This window comes from Podarcis muralis, chromosome 5 (genome assembly GCF_964188315.1).
Source record: "Podarcis muralis chromosome 5, rPodMur119.hap1.1, whole genome shotgun sequence".
NCBI classification, from domain to species: domain Eukaryota; kingdom Metazoa; phylum Chordata; class Lepidosauria; order Squamata; family Lacertidae; genus Podarcis; species Podarcis muralis.
This window is the reverse complement of record NC_135659.1, coordinates 67,320,487-67,339,082: the sequence shown is the minus strand read 5'-3', so window position 1 is coordinate 67,339,082 and position 18,596 is coordinate 67,320,487. Positions and strand designations below refer to the sequence as shown.

Below are 18,596 nucleotides of genomic sequence, written 5' to 3'. Positions count from 1 at the left end.
ATCCTTCAGAGTAATTCATTGTACAGGATCAATTTTCACATATGAATTTGGGGAAGATGTGCTTGTAAACCTCACTTGAAAAAGGTAAGATTTCTTTAATGTCCTAAGTTTAAGGATTCCCAAACTGTGGCCCAAGGACCACCAGCAGTCCACAAATCCAGGTAGTCTGTGGTATGTCTGTAAAAATGAAAAATCTTTAATTGGTTCATAAAGACCCTCAGCAAATTTCAAGTGGTCTGTGGGGGAGAAAGTTTGGGAACCGCTGCATGAGGTCCATACTTGTGTTCCTTTCTGAACAGCCGCTGAAAATTCCAGTGTGTTAGCCAACACAGGGATGGAGAACCTGTTGCTGGACTCCAGCTCCCATCAGCCCCAGCTAGCGTGGCCAAAGATCAGGGATGCGAATTATAGTTAAGCAACACCTGGAAGGCCTTGAGTTCCTCACCCAGTTTAAGAAACGTCTTCCAAACCTATTAGGACTACTTACCAATCTTAACCTGGTGATGAGGGTGGGCTCTGATCACCTCTTTGATCTGTTCAGTGGCCTTTTGCCGGGATGGTATGACAATATCGGGGTGGCAGTTGGTATTGTCCAGGTAGAGGCTGCTGATAAGCTTTGAGTTCTTCAGAGCTGGTTCCTGTTGCAGGCTGGGAGTGTAGCGGAAATCACCTGGTGAGGCACAGATGTCACATACCCGTCAGGGGAAAGCCACTTGAAGGGTTAAAATGGAAATTATGGTTAAAATTCCAAAGGACTAAGCTAAGGATAAGCCAGCTTCTTTGGTTACTGTGGAAGAAGTTGCTGCAGCAGAGTTTATTATTAACTGTTTCTATACAAATTTCAAGTCTGAAATTATTGCTTTGTTCCTCCTTGTGACACAACCAGAGTGGAAACCCAGCCAGATGGGTGGTGTATAAAAAATAAAATAATAGTAATTATTATTATTATTAACCATGTGTGGCTAGTAGGCTTGGGCAATATATCAATATATTGCCCCGGACCGGTATCAGAAGCAGACTGTGGTGTTGGTTTCACTCAGCGGTATATCACTGGTGAAACCACCACAGCTCCTGTGTCCCTCTGGTAGCAGCGTCTGATGGAGGGAGTCAAGAGTTCCTTCCTCCCGTGGGCACTGCCAGCAGAGGGACTCAGGAGCAGTGGTGGTTTCACCAGCGATATATCACTGGTGAAACTGCCATCCCACTCTGCCTTCATATGATGGAGAGGGAGAAACAAAGGGGCAAGTTGGAAAATAATGGGAGAGGAGAAGCAGGAGCAGCAGCTGGCTGACACGTTGTCACTAGAAAGCATTCCAGACCCACCATCTCCCAGAACCCGGCGGGCCTTAAAAGTAGGAGAGCAAAGAGCTCAAAGACTGAGGGCACTTAGCAACACCTGTAGAGGAGGTGATGATGGTGAATGAGGAAGTGGGAGAGAAGGGGGGTGGAGATTCACTCAGAACAACCCCATTATCCGTGAGGCTGGGTTCTATAGCCTCTCTCTGTAAAGTCTGAAATAAAAAAGGACTGTAAGAAACTTTCTCCCTCATCTGCCTCTGAGCTGTGACCTGGCACAAATCACTGTCGTAAATCTATACTGTCCTGCTCTTCCTCTTCCCTGGAAGGGTCAGGATGGGAGGCTGTCTCCACCACTCCTCCTCTTCTGTCCAGCCCCCGACTTCTCAACAGACTAACATGTCCCAGGATATGGAAGGCACATGAGGCCAGCACCTTGCTGAAACTAAGGTCTGCTTGCTACCTAGCTGGAAACCATGTCTTGGTTCCATGACACAAGACAGGCAAGGGGTGTTTCTGCCTATCTATCTCTCTGTGTGTATTTCATATACAGTCATACCTCTTGTTACGTTCGGTTCAGGTTACGTCTTTTCAGGTTGCGTCCCGCGGCGACCCGGAAGTACCAGAAAGGGTTACTTCCGGGTTTCACCGCTTGTGCATGCACAGACATGCAAAATGCCGTCATGCGCATCCGCATAAGCGGCAAATCGCGACCCGTGCATGTGCAGACGCGGGGTGCGTTCCTCTCAGGTTGTGAATGGGGCTCTGGAATGGATCCCATTCGCAACCAAAGGTACCACTGTATATATAAGCAAGTAATTTTAAAAATAATTTCTGGAAAATAGGCAAGGTGTTTGTGCTGAGAAACAAATTAAAAGATAGCAAAAAGCACAGAGGAAAATGTTAGATGTCTCTGCTCAACATACCTGTGTAAAGGATGACACCAAAGTAACCTTCAAAAAGGAACATGACAGATCCAGGACAGTGGTTAGCATCTATCAGGGTCACAGTCATAGTCTCTCTCTGCATCTCATCTAAGGCCAGGACATGGCTGTCTCCAACTTCCAGAGGGTGGATCCATTTTTCAGCCACCTAAAAACAGAATGAAGGCATGGCAGAGTCAACTGTAGGCATCCTCTAAGTTAAAGTGGTGGAAGATCGCACATGTGTGTGTAAAGATCTACCTTCAGTCTAAGATGCAGAATTTGACCAGTAACCGGAGAACAATAAATAGGTCGGTTCCACGTGCTGGAAAGCCCCACTGTATGGTCACTGTGCATGTGAGAAAGAAAGAACAAACGAGCCCTCCCAGCTTTTCTGATATTCCAAAAATCCACCGCAATGGGTGTGCCTGCGATGAGAGTTCCATTCATCAGTCCAGCTCCTGTTAAAAGAAAGGGGGAAATTCTGAATACCAAAAACAAACAAAACCATCTCAGAAAAGTCAAGGGTGGATGGGGGCATCAATAAAACTACTAATGGCCATAGAATTGGATCAACAAGAAATAAAATCTGAGATACATGTTTTAACAGGAATATAAAGATTCACAAATAAAGAGATAAAAGGAGAGACAGGGGTTGGAATAGTGGTGCTTACAACCTGATCCTTAAATGTATTCAGAAGTCCTACTAAATTTTAGCAGCTGGTAATTACTTAATTTTCTAAATTCAGGGAAAGTTAAGGCGTAGTTTTATCACTGCCTTCTTCAAGAAGGCCTCTCTCACAAGTAGGCATTCATCAACTGCCACATCCAGGTGTGCTCCCTCTGCTAGTTTTTATCAGCCACGAGGGGCAAAAGGACAAGGGACCAAGTGGTTGCTCGGAACAAACCAAGCATCTTGTCCACATCCTCAAGCGTTACCAACTAAAACTCATCCAACGCAACAGGATGCAAGTGAGTCACAAACCACTACCTTTGGTAGCTACCACATCCTTCAGGCCAGACTGTGAGAATGAGAAAGGGTGGGAAGAGGACTGGCAGATAAGATTATAAGAATATGAGCTCCATAGAACTTTGATACAAACTAGTGTGACGGCCTAACAATTTGGATTGAGAAGCAACAGCAGGTAAGATGAGGAAGCAGGATAGTTGCAAAGGCGACTCTAAAATTACAGGAAGGTACTGTACTGGAGTGACACCTACTACCCTTTGGAACTCCCTGCCTATGGATACCAGGCAGGCACCTTCACTGTACTCTTTTCAGCGCCTGCTAAAAACATTTCTATTTATACAAGCCTACCCAGCTGTTAAGTTTTAATCTTTTTTTAGTCTCTTCTTGTAACTTTCCCAAAGTTTTAAATTATTGTTAATTTTATCGTTTTATGTTTGTAAACGGCTTTGAGGGTGCATACATTTTAATAAAATAATACACGTTTCACATCCGGTCCCAGAAACGCTTGCCCACTTCGCTCTCGCGGTCCTGTCTCCCACCCCAAAAACCAAAAACTGTAGCGAGGAGTAAAGGGAGCTTACTGTGCTATTTTGAAGGCCTTCGGCACAGAGAGCAGAGAAAGGGAACGGGCGTCTCCCTCCCGTTGCTAAAATGCTTTGCAGTCAGCGGGTTGAATCGGAGCGCCGGTACTGGAGAGCTGCTTTCATTTTTGCTTGCAGGGAAGATCGCCAGGCTCCCCGCCGTTCGGATCTCCCTCTGCACCGTCGGATTTTCCCGCCGAAGAAATCAAAACAACTCTCCCGCTCCCAAGGCGCCAAGGTATTCGTAGAAACACAGCGCTTTCTGCGAAAGGGAAACAGGACTGCGCCACATGCTGGTGGAGACCGGCTTGCTAGGAAGCAAATGCCCCGTGTCCTACAGTTTGGGGACGCGCGCAGGAGTAGATGCGCATTTATTACCGAGCAGCCGTTTGTTCAGCTACTCGGTGCGTAAAAGAAATCTGGCTGGGAGGCGAACTCCCTTGGTTATTTTGGGGGACGGGTCCCCTCTGGGAGGGCAAGGAGGGAGCAGCTGCCTGTAAGGAACAATGGAGAAATTGCAGTTTTAGTATAGCTGTGGCTTTACTATCCTTGATGGTAACAACAAGGGAATATGCTTCTTTCTTGAAGCGTTAGTTTCCACCCGCCTAACGCGCTTTGCCGTTCCGCTCCCATTTATTTCCTAAAGCCTAGACCAACACAGGTAGGCATTTCACAAGGGAGGAAGTCTTGTTTATTCTTCGCCTTGAGGGCACTTCCAACACAGGAGCCTTTTTGTTTTAAAAGCGTGAGAAGGCAGGAAGCCAGCGTGGTTTAAAATGCAAGCGAGCTTTCCTCCGCTCGGCTTCGCGCTCGTTCCTGCTGACGCTTTAACCCGGCGCTCATGGAGGCTGAAACCCGGAAGGAGTCGGGAGAGAACCAGGAAGACGCCGGCCCCTTTTGTTGGTCGGTGCGAGACTGAGCAGCCGTGGGCGGGCGAGACTCGCGCCAAGGTACGTGGGGAAAACGACCGACGACGCTGGCCGGAGCCGATGTCCCGACTCCCGCCCCACCTGGCGGCTGCTTGCTTCCTTCCTTCTCCTCTCCGGCAAAGCCCAGGGACTTGCAAGTTGACTGCTGCGCTGCAACTGCTAGGCTTCCGAGCGCGGGGAAGGGCGCTAGCCCAAGGCGCACTTTGCGCACAAAAGGGTCCCAGGTCAACCCCCTGAAATCCCTAGGTAGAGCTGGGACAGACCCTCTCTTGAAAGCCTGGGGAGCCACTGCGAATTATTGGGCAATAGAACTAGTAGGCATGTTTTGGCTGTATGGCATCTGCGGTACTTCTGAGTGCCAGTTGCAGGAGAACATTGTTTCGTTTCTTTATTATTGCATGCTGCATTTACTCCAAAGAGCTCAAGGCAGCATACGCATTCTCCATTTTTTATTACATTTATATATCACCCTCCGTCTGAAGATCTCGGGGAGGTTCACAAGATAAAACTGCAGGGTAAAAGCACAAATAAATAGAACAAAAGCAGAACATTAACTTCCTCCAAAACACATTTAATCTTTGCATCCCTGCGAGGTAGGTTAGGCTGAGAGAGGGTGACTGGCCCAAGGTCACCCAGTGAGCTTCCTGGATGAGTAAGGACTTGAACCTGGATCTGCCCAGTCCTGATTTAGCACTCCCAACTGGCTCACGATTACTCCAACCTGTCTTACTTCTAAGACTGATTCCCAGAATGTGGAAGGATATTTCATGGACTAGAACCTAGGAGGCCAGGGTTAAAAACCACTCTGTGAAGGTCCCTGTGTGACTTTGTCTTGTTGAGAACCTAAGAGACTGCCTTATACTGAGGCAGACAATTGGTCCAACTTTCTCAGTATCATCTGACTGGCAGCAGCTCTCCAGAGTTTCTAACAGAGTTATCTACCAGGAGATGTTGGAGATCAAATCTGGCACCATTTGCATGTGCTCTACCATTAAGCCAGAGCCCTTCCCAATAGTAGGAGAGCGCTGTTGTCCTTATCTTCTGCCACCGTGACAAACAGGTTGCTGTACCAAGTTAGGCCTCTTGTTTGATCTGGCAGGGTTCTCTCTCTGTTCTTACTACAGATTTCTCCACAGTCTTTTCTCCCTAGGTGTTTAGGAGCCCATCAGAGATGCCATACTTAGGCTCAGAGGATACAGTGAAGGAGCTGAAGAGAGCACTGTCTAACCCTCATGTGCAAACTGACCGTCTCCGCTACAGGAATGTTATCCAGCGAGTGATCAGGTCTGTGGCCTGGACTGCTACTTGGGCATTGTAGTTGGGGCTCCCAAAATGCTGGGTGCTCAGATGTGTATGAACTGAGTATCTTGTGACCCTAGTAAGGCTGTTGTTGTTGCCTTATTGGTTAGTAGGTTCATGCCGACATACAATAAAGCCAATTAAAACAACCAAATGCAGACTACTAATTAAACGGAAATGGAAACGAAAGAATTGGTAGTATTAAGCAGTATTTTAAATTATTCAAATAAATAAAAAATGCAGCCCCGACACAGAAATTAACCTCACCCATTGCTTGGAATTGAAACAGAAACCTGATCAGAGGGTGAAGACCTTGTACAAGGTAGCACAATTGCCTTTCTCTGTTTGTCTTCTAGTTCCCTCTTCTTATCACTCTGTCATGGACTAAGTTATATTGTCCATGCTCTAAAAAACAAATAAAAATTCTGCACGTATGTGCCTCAAAGTTCATATGAAATATCACTGAACACAATGATGATGATGATTTATTTATTGAATTTATGTACTGCACTATACTCAGAGGTCTCAGGGCGGTTCACAGAATAAAATCTAAATATAAAATCACAAAATACATAATCAAAATAAAAAAAACAACCCAGTAACCTCCCAATAACCCCACATTTTAAAAGGGCATAGGATGTCAATCAAATCAACCAAAGGCCTGGTTAAAAAGGAATGTTTTTGCCTGGCACCTAAAAGTGTATAACGAAGGCGGCAGGCAAACTTCCCTGGGGAGAGCATTCCACAAATGGGGAGCCACTGCAGAGAAGGCCCGTTCTGGTGTTGCCACTCTCCTGACCTCTCGAGGAGGAGGCACACGAAGAAGGGCCTCAGAAGATTATCTCAGGATCTGGGTAGGGTCATATGGGAAGAGGTGGTCCTTGAGGTATTGCAGTTCTGAGCCGTTTAAGGCTTTATAGATCAAAACCAGCAGTTTGAATTGGCCCCGGAAACTAATTGGTAGGCAGTGCAATTGGACCAGGATTGGTGTAATATGCTCAAACTCTTTCTCCGGTGAGTAACCTGGCCACTGAATTCTGCACTAGCTGAAGTTTACGAACTTTCAGAGGCAGCCCTACATATAACACATTGCAGTAATCTAACCTTGAGGTTACTTTACATTATATTTGCATATACTTCTTATTTTGCATAATTCTACTTCTCCTGTTCTTAAAAAGAGACTGAGATACGCACAGCCCTGAAACTCACCCCAACCACTGGAGATTCTGTTTGGGTCCCTTTCTGGCATTTAAGATTTCATTATACCCTTTCAAACAGCATATTGCCAATTTCTTCAATTTGCAGAAACTGTCCTTTAATGGGCGCAGTTTATCTGGGAGTAAACTGCATTGAATTCAGTAGGATTTATTTTTGAATAGATATGCTTAGGATTGCACTATTAGTTTGGTTTTGTGATGCAGAGATCGAGACATGGATTGCAAATTGATTTATCGCATTAGGCCAAATGCAGGTAAACCTTTTCTCTCCTGGAATTTTACCTGCTAAACTTGCTGTTCTCCTGTGATTAAGAACTGGTTACAGTTTATATATTGTCTGTTGCCATTCTTGTCTGTTGTCTGTTGCCATCTTATTGTTTCTTGCCATTATTGTTATATCTTAGGAGTTTAAAGTAGGCTGATACTTTATGTAAACCACTTAGAAACTCTAACAATTAAGTGGTATACAAATGCTTTAACTGATAATAAATACATAGATGCTGTGCTTAAATACTTTATCTCTTACTTGCAGGCATATGACCCAAGGTGTAGATGTGTCCAGTGTGTTTATGGAGATGGTCAAAGCTAGTGCCACAGTGGATATTGTTCAGAAAAAACTAGTGTACTTGTATATGTGCACATATGCTCCTCTGAAGCCCGATCTGGCTCTTTTAGCTATCAACACCCTTTGCAAAGACTGCTCAGACCCCAACCCCATGGTTAGGGGCCTCGCCTTGCGAAGCATGTGCAGTTTCAGGTAACAAAACTATAAGTGGAGTGGTGCTGCTGCTTGTTTTGGCCTTCGCTATAGGCACTTATGGGGAATAGAACTTGTTTCATTCAGGAGTGGGAAACCTATTTCAACCCAAGGACCACATTTCCTTCTGGGAAACTTTCCTGGGGCCACATGCCCCAGACCAGAAGCAAAAGTAGGCCGAGCAATGATTGTTAATTTTACCTCTGTACATAGCTTAGTTTCAACACACACATCCCACTTTCCTATATCCAGACAAGCAAGAAGTCTTGTCTGTGTTCAAGGGCACATTCCAGCCAGGCAGAAACACTTGAGGATGGTGCAAAGTAGGGCTGCTGAAGGGTGTGGCCGGGGAGAGTCCTTAGGTCCAGATACAGAGGCCTGTGGGCCTGGGCTTCCCCATCCCTGTGGCTTAATGACATGAGCCCCTAAGCATGACCAGTCTTAAGTTTATGAGCATAAATATGGTCCTCTCACTAGTTCTGGGGTGCAGATCCAATGCTTGATGAATGGGAAGGAGGTACATTCCCACACTGCGCTTTGTGTCATCACGAGGGAGGGGTTCTGCTGCCACAGTTCACTGCTCTGTTTGCCAGGGATTAGATGCCACTTTAATTACAAGGTTTTGTTGGGCTGGTCCAGCTAAATCAGCTTTGTGGAATTGTACCGCCAGCTGCATCTTATTAAGCAACAAGGGGCTTCAGGATTATAAATGCTTATTATGCAATAAAGTGTGGAAAGACAAGGAATTAACATGAGAAGTAGTATTTTGGGGTGACTCCCCCCCCCCACAGCTGACTGAAGCCATTTTAAAGTGGTTTGTGCATAGAACAGAAGTCCATCTCCTTTTTTAAAAACGAAATCTTTTTTATTCAGTTTTACTCTACACATTTAAATTCAAACATTAGACATAATCATCAACATTTAGGATTCCCCGAATCCTTAAGACTTCCCTCCACCCTTCCATGGTTTCCATTTTCAATCTTTTTCAACTGCATCTTATATTTTCCTCTATTTTTCTTAAACTAATCCATTTTTACCTTAGTTTTTAGTACATTACAAGCGTTACCCAAATCCTGCCAAAGTTTTTAGCTGTCAGAAGTCCCATTTCCTTGCCTTAGCTAACTATTGGAAGCCTGTGGCAAAGCAGCAGTGTCTGTTAATGTAATGAATGGCAGGTTGCAGAGTAACATAAAATACACAAACAAGGATCTAAGAGGAGTCGGAACATGATGGCCCTTTAATATTCCTAGGATGCCCAGCATACAGGAGTATATCCAACAGCCAATCCTGAATGGTTTGCGAGACAAAGCCTCCTATGTAAGGAGAGTCGCTGTCCTCGGATGTGCAAAGATGCAGAAACTGCAAGGGGACTGCGAAGTGGGTAAATATGCATGCTTATTTTTCAGTCTATTTAATTTTTCCCAGACTCACACAAGAATAAAAACGGGAGCATGTCATTTTGGTGCTGTAATGCAGAGACCTCAGCATGACTGCTGTGGAATAGTTTCATTGAGCCCAAAGCCCTTGGAGGCGAGATACCGCTTTAAGAATGTATTTGCCCTGCTGGTTGGAACTCTCCCTATCGCCAGTCACTTGGCAGCAGTACTTTGCAAGAAGCTGGCATGTTATTGAGAGGGTTGAGTTATTTTGTTACATGTGCATGCACATAACACCACCGCTACTTGCAAGAGGCACTCTCCTAGGCAGATGATTATTGCATTAGAGTTGGGGAAATTCTCTAACTTCCATGCTTTTTACAGACGGCGCACTAGTTAATGAGCTATATAGTCTGCTTCGTGACCAGGACCCTATTGTAGTGGTGAATTGTTTGAGGGCGCTAGAGGAGATCCTGGCACACGAAGGAGGAGTTGTCATCAACAAGCCCATTGCCCACCATCTTCTCAACAGGTAAGTTCTTCCCCCAAACAGTTTGTGAACTCCATTGTGCTTTGCTTGTAGATTCGCAGAAGTCAACAGCCCAGCAATTGGTGACGTTGGTATATCACTCAGCTATTGCCCTTCTCTTGCTGTGTGAAGTTGCGGAAATGTCTATGAATTGTGTTGTTGCTGTGCATTTGTGCTAGTGTGTGTTTTTGGGTGTGAAGTAAGCCACCTTGTGGATCATTTAAAAAAGGGCATATGTATTTTACATAAGGGAAATGGATGGTTACCTTGCAAATTCTGATTCTGCTGAATAATACTCGGTTGGCAATCCAGTTTGGGAAATGGCAGGTACAGCACTGAGAACTTGCTTGTTGTGGGTCTTGTGAGGAATGAATGATTGGATATTAGCTGGGGGGGGAGGCATTATTTTGAATCTTGGGGGAATTTTGAGATGCCGTTTATAATCTGATGCTAGTAATGTAATGATAAAATAATTCTAGATTTTTCCTATGAAGGTTTTCTTCAAGCATGTGAGTCATTACTTTCTTAGGCCCTGCCCCACAGTTTCCTGCACTTAAATGTGTTGTGCAAGTATATGGGTGTGAAACTAACGAGTATCAGTATCGAAGGCTACTAAATCACTTACCTTTTTCTTAGTTCATCTCATGAGGGCATATAGGTATGGAATCTTAGTCTTCCGTCCAATCATTTTGCCTTCTGAAAACCCAAATCTTAATATTTTGGGTTAATTATGTTATTTCTGTTAAATATTTGTGTGGTATTTGGGGGTTTTTTTATATTGCAAGAGAGTTCTCTGCAGTGGAGAAGGGGTTCTGTGAATGGGTTCCTTCTCCCACTCACTCTGCTAGGCAAGACCAATCAGAGTTGAACATGTGGACAGCTGAGCAGAAGAACCAGCCTCTCTTCAGTGGCTTCCTACTCAGTTCCAGCAGGCAACACTGGGATGGAGATCCCCCTGCTTTTTATTAGCAGCAGTTATTTTGGTACCCACCAAACTCTTCAACCTATTTCACCCTCTCTTCTTTTCAGTTCCCTTTAGGGAAGGAAGAGTAGTTGTCACACCTGCTGCAGAAAACCTCTTGTTCTAATTAAAACATAACAAGTAGATAAGTTGAGACTCCTATTTTTGCACGCCTAAATTGTAAAGCAATGTGGAAGTGCAGAATTAGTTTTCCAGCAGGTCTCTCAGACTCTGCCTTATAAGTGGTGGGTAAAGATGCAAGTCTAGGAAATAATTGGCCGGCAGATTATGGAAGCCAAGCGAAGGTATTGCAATTAGCAATTCCAATAGCCAGTGTACTGATTTGGGTTTCTTCCCTTGGTAGGATGCCTGACCTAGACCAGTGGGGACAGAGTGAAGTGTTGACTTTCCTCTTGCGCTACAATCCCCGCTCTGAAGAAGAGCTCTTTGACATCCTTAACTTGCTGGATGGCTATCTCAAGAGTAGCAGCTCCAGTGTGGTGATGGCTGCCACGAAACTTTTCTTAGTGCTGGCCAGAGACTTTCCGCACGTGCAGGAAGATGTGCTGGTGAGAGTGAAGGGCCCGCTCCTGTCTGCTTGCACCTCTGAGAGTCGGGAACTCTGTTTCACTGCCTTGTGTCATGTGCGCCAGATCTTAGACAGCCTCCCCGGCCATTTCAGTAGCCACTACAAGAAGTTCTTCTGCTCATACTCAGAACCGCATTATATCAAGTGCCAGAAAATGGAGGTTTTGTGCAAGCTGGTGAACGATGAAAATGTGCCACAGATACTGGAGGAACTAAGAGATTACTGCACTGACGTGTCAGCAGAGCTTGCACAAGGGGCAATCTTTGCCATTGGTAAGTGAGCTAGCAGGATTCCTCCATGCAAATAAATGTTCTCTAAGACTGGGTGACAGAAGGACATATGCTTTATTTGCCAACACCTTAGAAACTGAGAAAAAGATTAAGACCCTCAGAATAGAAATAAGTGAAACAATCTGTTCCATAGTAGTTTCATGGTTGAAGTCTTGAAGCCATGTAGTCCAAAATAACTTGCTGAGGTTTACCAGTGATTTCAGCAATGCCGCTGAAAAGACAAACATTTATTGCTTCTTTTGATAAAGTTCATCTGAGATTCTTCTGATAATACATGGAATTGAATTCTCAACAGTATACAGGATAACATTACTCATGTTCAATGAGAACTCAACAGCACAGCCCTGTGCATGTCTACTCAGAAGCAAGTCAGTGTTCAGTGGAGCTAGTCTGAGGACTGCAGCTTTATTTAACTTTTTAGTTCTGATCTAAGTAGTTGGGAATTTGGGGGATTAGACACAACATTCAAGTCAAGGCTCATCTTGTTGGAATTTGCCCCATTGCTAACAGCAGCATTTCTCTGGCCTGTAGGGGATGTGTTATTCTTCTGAATTTTTAAAATTCTTGGCAATAACCCAATTTAGTGGTATCAGCTTCCTCTTTCTAAGTATTTATTATGCCCAGAAATTCTTTGCTGAGTTTTCTGCATTTCAGTTTTATTCAATCTTCTCCCTTTCTTGCTTTTCTGTTTATGGCCCAGCTACTCTGTCCCTTCTTGGCTGCAATAGAAACCCTGCCCAGGGAGCAACCAAACTTAACAGTGGTGGGCCACCAACATCCACAGTTCTGCCACTCACGCCTGGAAAGGGGGTGGGATAGGCAAACAATTTTCTTTACCAACTGAGCTGGTGCAGCGATCAGGCCTGACTTGTGAGAGAAACAGGGCCAGCTCAGATACAGTGGATTTTGTACCCGCTCATTCTGCCCTGGCCCCAGAGATTAGCAGACCTGGCTAGAGGGACACCTCTGCCAATCAAACCCTCTCGCCCACACGTCCAGCATAAAGGCGATTTGGATTGCAGTGTTAATCTATGAAAAACAGCTTGTTCCCATTTCTCTGAGATGGTCTCTAACAACCTGCTTGTGCCTCTTTTATTGAATCGTTTTTCTTGTTCGCTGCGCACTCTGATCTTGGAGCTGACCCACTTGTGCTTATGTTGTCGTATTTCTGCATTAAGACAGGCATTTAGAAATACTAGAACTTGTTGGTGATTCATTAAGTTAAGAAAATGCTTAGGACCCCCCCCCCAAAAAAAGAGTCTTTGCCTTTTTTGTCTCCTAGAAATCTAGGTCCAGCCCCTCTAAAGAATATACTTCCAATATATCTACTGTCAGGGAACTGCCATCGGAAAGACAGGAGGTGCAAAGGCTCACTGAGGTTGAGAGAGACGTAGCAGCTGAAGAGGGAACCAGTAGGGGGAGATCAGGAACTCCAAGGGAAAGTGAGTCGGAGGGATGGCTCAGAGACGCTTCCAGCGAAAACAGTGGGGAGGTCTCAGGACCTCCTATAGGGACACCCACTCCTCGCCGGAAACTGTCACGCCGAGAGTCCAGGAGACGTGTTTCCGTTAAGGAGCTTTTATGTTGGAAACGATTCCGAAAGCAACCACTTTCGGATTCTGCTAGCGATTGACGCAGCCATGCTGGAGGGGCTCCGTCACAGGCAGAGGTTTGAAAACCTGATCAAACTCTGAGGGACTTGCATTTTAAGCACAAGTAGCTCATCATCCCATCACATCTACATACAAGCCTTATTTTTTAGAAAATCTTGTTATAAAAAAAAAAAGAAGAAGTGAAAAATGTTCCCTCCTTGGTAACTTGATATTTGGGATATGTGAAATTATTCTATATGGTGCCACAAAAGAGTTGGAACACATTGGATCACATTCATGATAGTAGTACTGTTTTTTTCTATTTCCTTCCCCCCTTTTATTTGTTTATTAAAGATTTTGTTGATTTACAAAAGTGATAGTAGTACTGTTGATCCATTCCAGGCAGGGAGATAGAGCTTCATTCAGTGCTAGTCTATACATGTGGCACCGGCAGGGGTACTAATGGTACTAATGAGTCTGAATAGCCAGCTACTTTGCTTGGGCACAGCAGTGTTCCAGGGACACTTCCCATCTTCCTGGCTGAGTGCTCAAGCACCAAACTGGAAAAAAGGACAGCTTGGGTTTGAGAAAACTAAATAATTTTGACTGAAGAAAGAAAGCTGCTTCTTGCTCCATCTCAACTCTCATAGAGGGAATACATTACAGTGGTGCTACTTGGATAAAAGCTTAAGTTGAAGCTGCCTAACCAAAGCTTGGGTTGTTTTGTGGGCTTTACAGGCAACATTGCAAGGACCTACACCGAGCAGTGTGTGAGGATCCTAACAGAACTCCTTGAGCTGAAGCAGGAGCATATAACTTCAGGTAACTATCTCCACCCTTCTGATTGAGATTTGGTTTCCGCCTTACCATTCGGTGGTCTACAGAACACAACTGTGCTATCTCCATTGCAGTTTCCATCACTGTACCATTCCTTACTTGTGCCTCTTTCACGTGATCACTCTTTGCTTCCTTTTCTTCAAATTATCACGTGCTTACAGATGCTGGATCGATTAGACTTCAGCCCACATTGGCATTCTTGTAAACTGGAAAACAGTGTTTGCTGTATCTGGGTTGTGTGAAGAATTGTTTGCTTGAGACAAATACCCCAAACCATGGAGATGAAACATGAAAGTGTTCATAAAGCTAGAGCAGAATGCTATGGCCAGGATAATTTCCATACACCAGTGATGTAGATTTGTAAAGTTTTTGTTTTTCAAGGAACTTACACGTCAAAGAGATCAATAACTATATGACTTTCCGTAGACATTTGAAGGCAGCCCTGTAAGGGGAAGTTTTTAAATGTGTTTTTATGTTCTGATGGAAGCTGCTTAGAGTGGCTGGGGCAACCCAGTCAGATGGGTGCGGTACAAGTAATGAATTGTTGTTGTTATCTTAGTGTGTATTAATCTTGCTTGCTATGGTTTTGTGTTTAACTGTTTCCTTCTGGTTTTTAATGTTGTCTGTTTTTTAAGTATTGAAATTGTTACTATTGCGAACTGCCTTGGAGGCCTCTGTTTGGGCCAAAAGCTCATATAAATTGTTCTCATAAATATTTTTCCCCCCACATTGTAGCTGTAGTTCAGGTGTTCCGGGACCTGGTGTGGTTGTGTCCGCAGTGTATAGAGAATGTGTCCCAGGCTTTGGATGGCTGTGAGGAGACCATCCAGGACAGTGAGGTAAGGGGAGTGTCTTTTTGTGAATGGCAGGGAATGGTACTGATGGAATGACTCAGTCGAGGGCCTATTAGAGTCTTACATGAGCCACGAGAGTTGTGAAATGCAACTTGGAATCTAGAATTGCCCATGAAAACCCCTTAAGATTATGCTTTCGAGAAATCAAAGTTCTAATTTTCAAAACTTTCTGGGATCGTATCAGCCTGCCCTCTGTCTTGCAGGAGGTCTGCACTATCTCTTCCTTCTTAGGTGAACTGTGTATATGTGGTCTATTTGCAAAAAAAACTATGGCGCTTCGACTTGTATTGTAATGTCTCTGCTTTTCCAGTTCGGTCAAGGTAGGGCTCCTGATCGAACCATTCTAGAGTTATGCATTGATATGAAAGCAAAGGGCCAAAAGGGTATCCTTCCACCTTTTGTTCAAGTGAGAAAGCAGGGAAGAAAATCTTTAGCATTTGGCTAACTCAGAAGCTGTTGGCACAGCTAGGTGTGCAGGAGCAGGCAAGCAAGACAAACACTTTATTGATTCAGTAGTGTGTAAACTTAAACTGGGTGAAGGGGTAACCATAGGACAGAGTTGCATTTTGCAACGGGGATACACTTTCAGAATCTTCAAATCAAAAGGGCTTCAGTATATGGGATTTGAATTACTGGGTGAGGCAGCTTCTGAGCCCACTTCACTCTGCAGAGATCTGCTCAACCCACCACTCTCTGTGATGGTCTGTGAACATTTATGCCACTAGCTCTTGGTGGTATAAGTAAGGGGTTCTAAGTGAGATAGTGTGGCCCTGTCTGTGAAGTGTTCTGGTTTTTTCTCAGGGCAAGCAAGCACTGATTTGGCTGCTGGGGGTACATGGAGAGAGAGTCCCCAGTGCCCCCTATATTTTGGAGGATTTTGTAGAGAATGTGAAATCAGAGACCTTCTCGGTTGTGAAGCTGGAACTGCTAACAGCTTTGGTGCGGCTCTTCATAGGACGTCCAGCTGAGTGTCAGGACATGTTGGGTCGATTGCTCTATTACTGCATAGGTAAGTACTAGCCTTCCAAGATGTCACCTGCATTATGAAATAGGCCAATGCATCTCTCGTGAGGATGAGATGTATTGAGAATGGTCTTGACAAACTCTGCAGTTCTTAAAAAATTCATAGATTTCAATGTTAGACTGGTATACGTTGAATCATTTCTTTCCTTGCTTCCCTTACTGCCAGTATCATATACCCAGAGGTGGTAAGGGGAATCGCACACTGTATAGAGGCAGAGGCCTATGCAGCCCTTTGGCATGGAATCACTAGGGGCTGTGATGAATAAAAAGTCTGTGTCTTGATGAACAATAAAAATAAAACAGCGCATCTTTATTTCATCCAGAGGAGGAGAGAGACATGGCAGTTCGGGATCGTGCGCTCTTCTACTATCGTCTTTTGCAAGCTGGCATGGAGGAAGCAAAAGGGATCCTTTGCAGCCCTGCATCTGATCACTCTCTGAGGTTCTTGGAAGGGCAGGCTGAAGGCTCTGTGAATGCGTGGGCCTCTGACTTTAACTCACTGGTGCCTATATATGGCAAAGAGCAATGGGCAGCCATGACAGCCAGCCGGGTTACTGGCCTTCCCCATACAGATTCTCCCTCTGAAGATCCCACAACGGTGGATGAAGGTAATGGATTCACTTGGCCACTTCTCTGGGCTTTACACACTCTGTTTTCCTGAATGAAAACCAGACCCTCAGTTGAATGATGCTGCTTTAAGCATCTGAACCTGCTTGCTTGATGCTTTTCTTTTGCCCTGCTCAGTATGGACTGTGAAGTGTCTTACAGTTCTGATGTTCCTGCTGGATGTAAAGTGATCTGTGTTGCCTAACTCTGCCTTTTGTTTCCTCTTTTTTTTTTCAGAGCCCCTGATACCGGAAAAGGAAGAGGAGGTTCCTTCTGTCAACACCAGTTCGAGCAGCCTGATTCTCAGACCAAGCATTTGCATGACTGCCGAGCAGTTTGAGAGGACGTGGCTAAACCTGGGTTTGGGCTGCCAGCAAGCTGTTCCCTGGCAGGAAACTGTGCAGCCAGACACTGTGCAGGCTGCACTTCAGGTTGTCCATATCCAGACTATTGCTATGAGCAAGGCTGGTTCCCCGCTGTGGAAGGCCTACCTTGTTGCCCAGGATGATACAGGCTGCCTTTTCCTGACAGAGCTGCTACTTGAAGTGGGGGCTGCAGAGATGCAAATGTTGGTGAAGCAGAGTGAAAACAAGCCAGAGGCACTGCAGGCCTTCATCTCAGTCTTGAAGACTGTGTTGGGAACAGTGGCGGAATTGACGTCCTGATTCTTTCAGACCACTGATACGGGTCATGAATAGGATGAGACTTAAGTCTGTTTGCGTATGGCATTCTTCAAATTATGCTGCAGCTCTTATGAACTGTTTGTACAGGAGAGGAACGCTTCCTCACAGGCTGAGCGAGATCCAGATGCTCAGTCCCACTCCCTTATCTTGGAATATTTTGGTGGGAGCTGCTGCTTGGCTTGACACCAGAGAAGAACAAGCAAGAGGGCGGGGAATGCTGCTTGAAGAATGCTGGTTTTATGTTACTTTGGTTCCCGTAGTGGATTTGAGTGATTTTTATTTTGAGAATCTTTTGTAAGCTGCCTTTCAGAGTGGATTGGGCCTACTTTGGATAGTTTAAAGGGGTCGGCACATTCCCAACAATGGGTTTGATGCATCAATCATCTTTAAAGATCCTCTTTTAAGACTTCCTTTTCTCCTCATTCCCCCACCAGTCTCTACTCCCATGAACTCTATTCACCCATTAATGTTGCAGAGCCAGATGTTTCCCCAAAGGATTCAGAATTGATAGAAGGGGATGAGGAATATTTAATCAGAATGAAACGTGTACAGAAATGGTGCACTATGATAGGTGTGTGGTCACAGCCCTAAGGTATCGATTGTAGAACCTTCTGCAAAGGTTATGCACATTTTTTAGCGGAAAGAATTGGTGGAACCATTTAAATGGGAAGCTTGAGTGGGAAAGAAATGGAAGGGGGAGGGGGAATCTTCAGACCAAATGTGAGGTACACACTCTTTTGCACAAAAGTACAGCGGTCTAAATAGGAACATGTATCTCTGGGACGGATTATCTATTCTAAGATACGTATATCCACTCTTGCAGTTTTACCTGAAAACTTCATGGCTATGGTTTGAGCACAGTTTACGCATGCCTATTAAAAAACAAAAGGAAAAGACTACCCCACAAATGACTCTGGATAAAGCATTAAAATCTGATAATACAGTAGAACATTACTGACTACATGGTGGGGAGTTGGTTTAAAACCTGCCCGTAGGTAATGCCAGGAAATACTGAACAACAAAAGTAATAAATGACTGATGGTGGTAAGATTTATTTGGGATCTTGAAAGCCTCCTCAGGCTGCGCAATCATATCCATACCTAGGAGTAAGCCCTGTTGAACTCATTGAGGCTTACAACAGTGTACACATGTGGGATTGCATTGTTGTGACACAGAACAATTAGTACTAAACAGAGTTCTGTATTTGTATTTGCACTCCAAACTTTACTCATTATAGATGGAAACTGATATATAAAATGAAACATAAATCTCTTGTTTAGTGTA

General features: G+C 44.6%; 2 protein-coding genes across 7 annotated transcripts in view; one reads left to right on the top strand and one right to left on the bottom strand.

The window, feature by feature from the left end:
• The window catches only part of DCLRE1B (DNA cross-link repair 1B), a 20,677-nt gene extending 16,771 nt beyond the window's left edge, over nucleotides 1-3,906 (bottom strand). Inside the window, exons 1-4 of the mRNA XM_028734534.2 lie at nucleotides 3,771-3,906; nucleotides 2,481-2,680; nucleotides 2,223-2,388; nucleotides 488-670 (exon numbers count right to left, since the gene is read on the bottom strand). Coding sequence (XP_028590367.2) covers nucleotides 488-670; nucleotides 2,223-2,388; nucleotides 2,481-2,669 — 538 coding nt within the window. The 5' untranslated portion in view covers nucleotides 2,670-2,680; nucleotides 3,771-3,906. The remainder of the gene's footprint in view (nucleotides 1-487; nucleotides 671-2,222; nucleotides 2,389-2,480; nucleotides 2,681-3,770) is intronic.
• AP4B1 (adaptor related protein complex 4 subunit beta 1) lies at nucleotides 3,872-18,596 on the top strand. Of its 6 annotated transcripts, none has more exons than XM_028734532.2 (11): nucleotides 3,872-4,008; nucleotides 5,836-5,983; nucleotides 7,748-7,972; nucleotides 9,223-9,353; nucleotides 9,733-9,880; nucleotides 11,203-11,699; nucleotides 14,048-14,131; nucleotides 14,882-14,985; nucleotides 15,802-16,009; nucleotides 16,347-16,631; nucleotides 16,867-18,596. In XM_028734532.2, the coding sequence occupies exons 2-11, from the start codon at nucleotides 5,871-5,873 to the stop codon at nucleotides 17,292-17,294; spliced, it is 2,223 nt and encodes a 740-aa protein (XP_028590365.2). In that variant the 5' UTR covers nucleotides 3,872-4,008; nucleotides 5,836-5,870; the 3' UTR covers nucleotides 17,295-18,596. The 6 variants fall into 6 exon arrangements, with proteins under 6 accessions (XP_028590365.2, XP_028590362.2, XP_028590360.2 ...); XM_028734529.2 differs by lacking the exon at nucleotides 3,872-4,008 and adding an exon at nucleotides 4,047-4,174; XM_028734527.2 differs by lacking the exon at nucleotides 3,872-4,008 and adding an exon at nucleotides 4,547-4,720 and having other exon boundaries at nucleotides 5,850-5,983.

What these genes read in the sequence shown, in the direction of transcription:
- AP4B1 (XM_028734527.2), top strand. Translation starts at nt 4,547, where the DNA reads ATGCAAGCGAGCTTTCCTCCGCTCGGCTTCGCGCTCGTTCCTGCTGAC. An exon ending in GCAAGGGGACTGCGAAGTGG is followed by an intron (nt 9,354 to 9,732) that starts GTAAATATGCAT and finishes TGCTTTTTACAG; the next exon opens with ACGGCGCACTAGTTAATGAG. An exon ending in AGGGGCAATCTTTGCCATTG is followed by an intron (nt 11,700 to 14,047) that starts GTAAGTGAGCTA and finishes TGGGCTTTACAG; the next exon opens with GCAACATTGCAAGGACCTAC.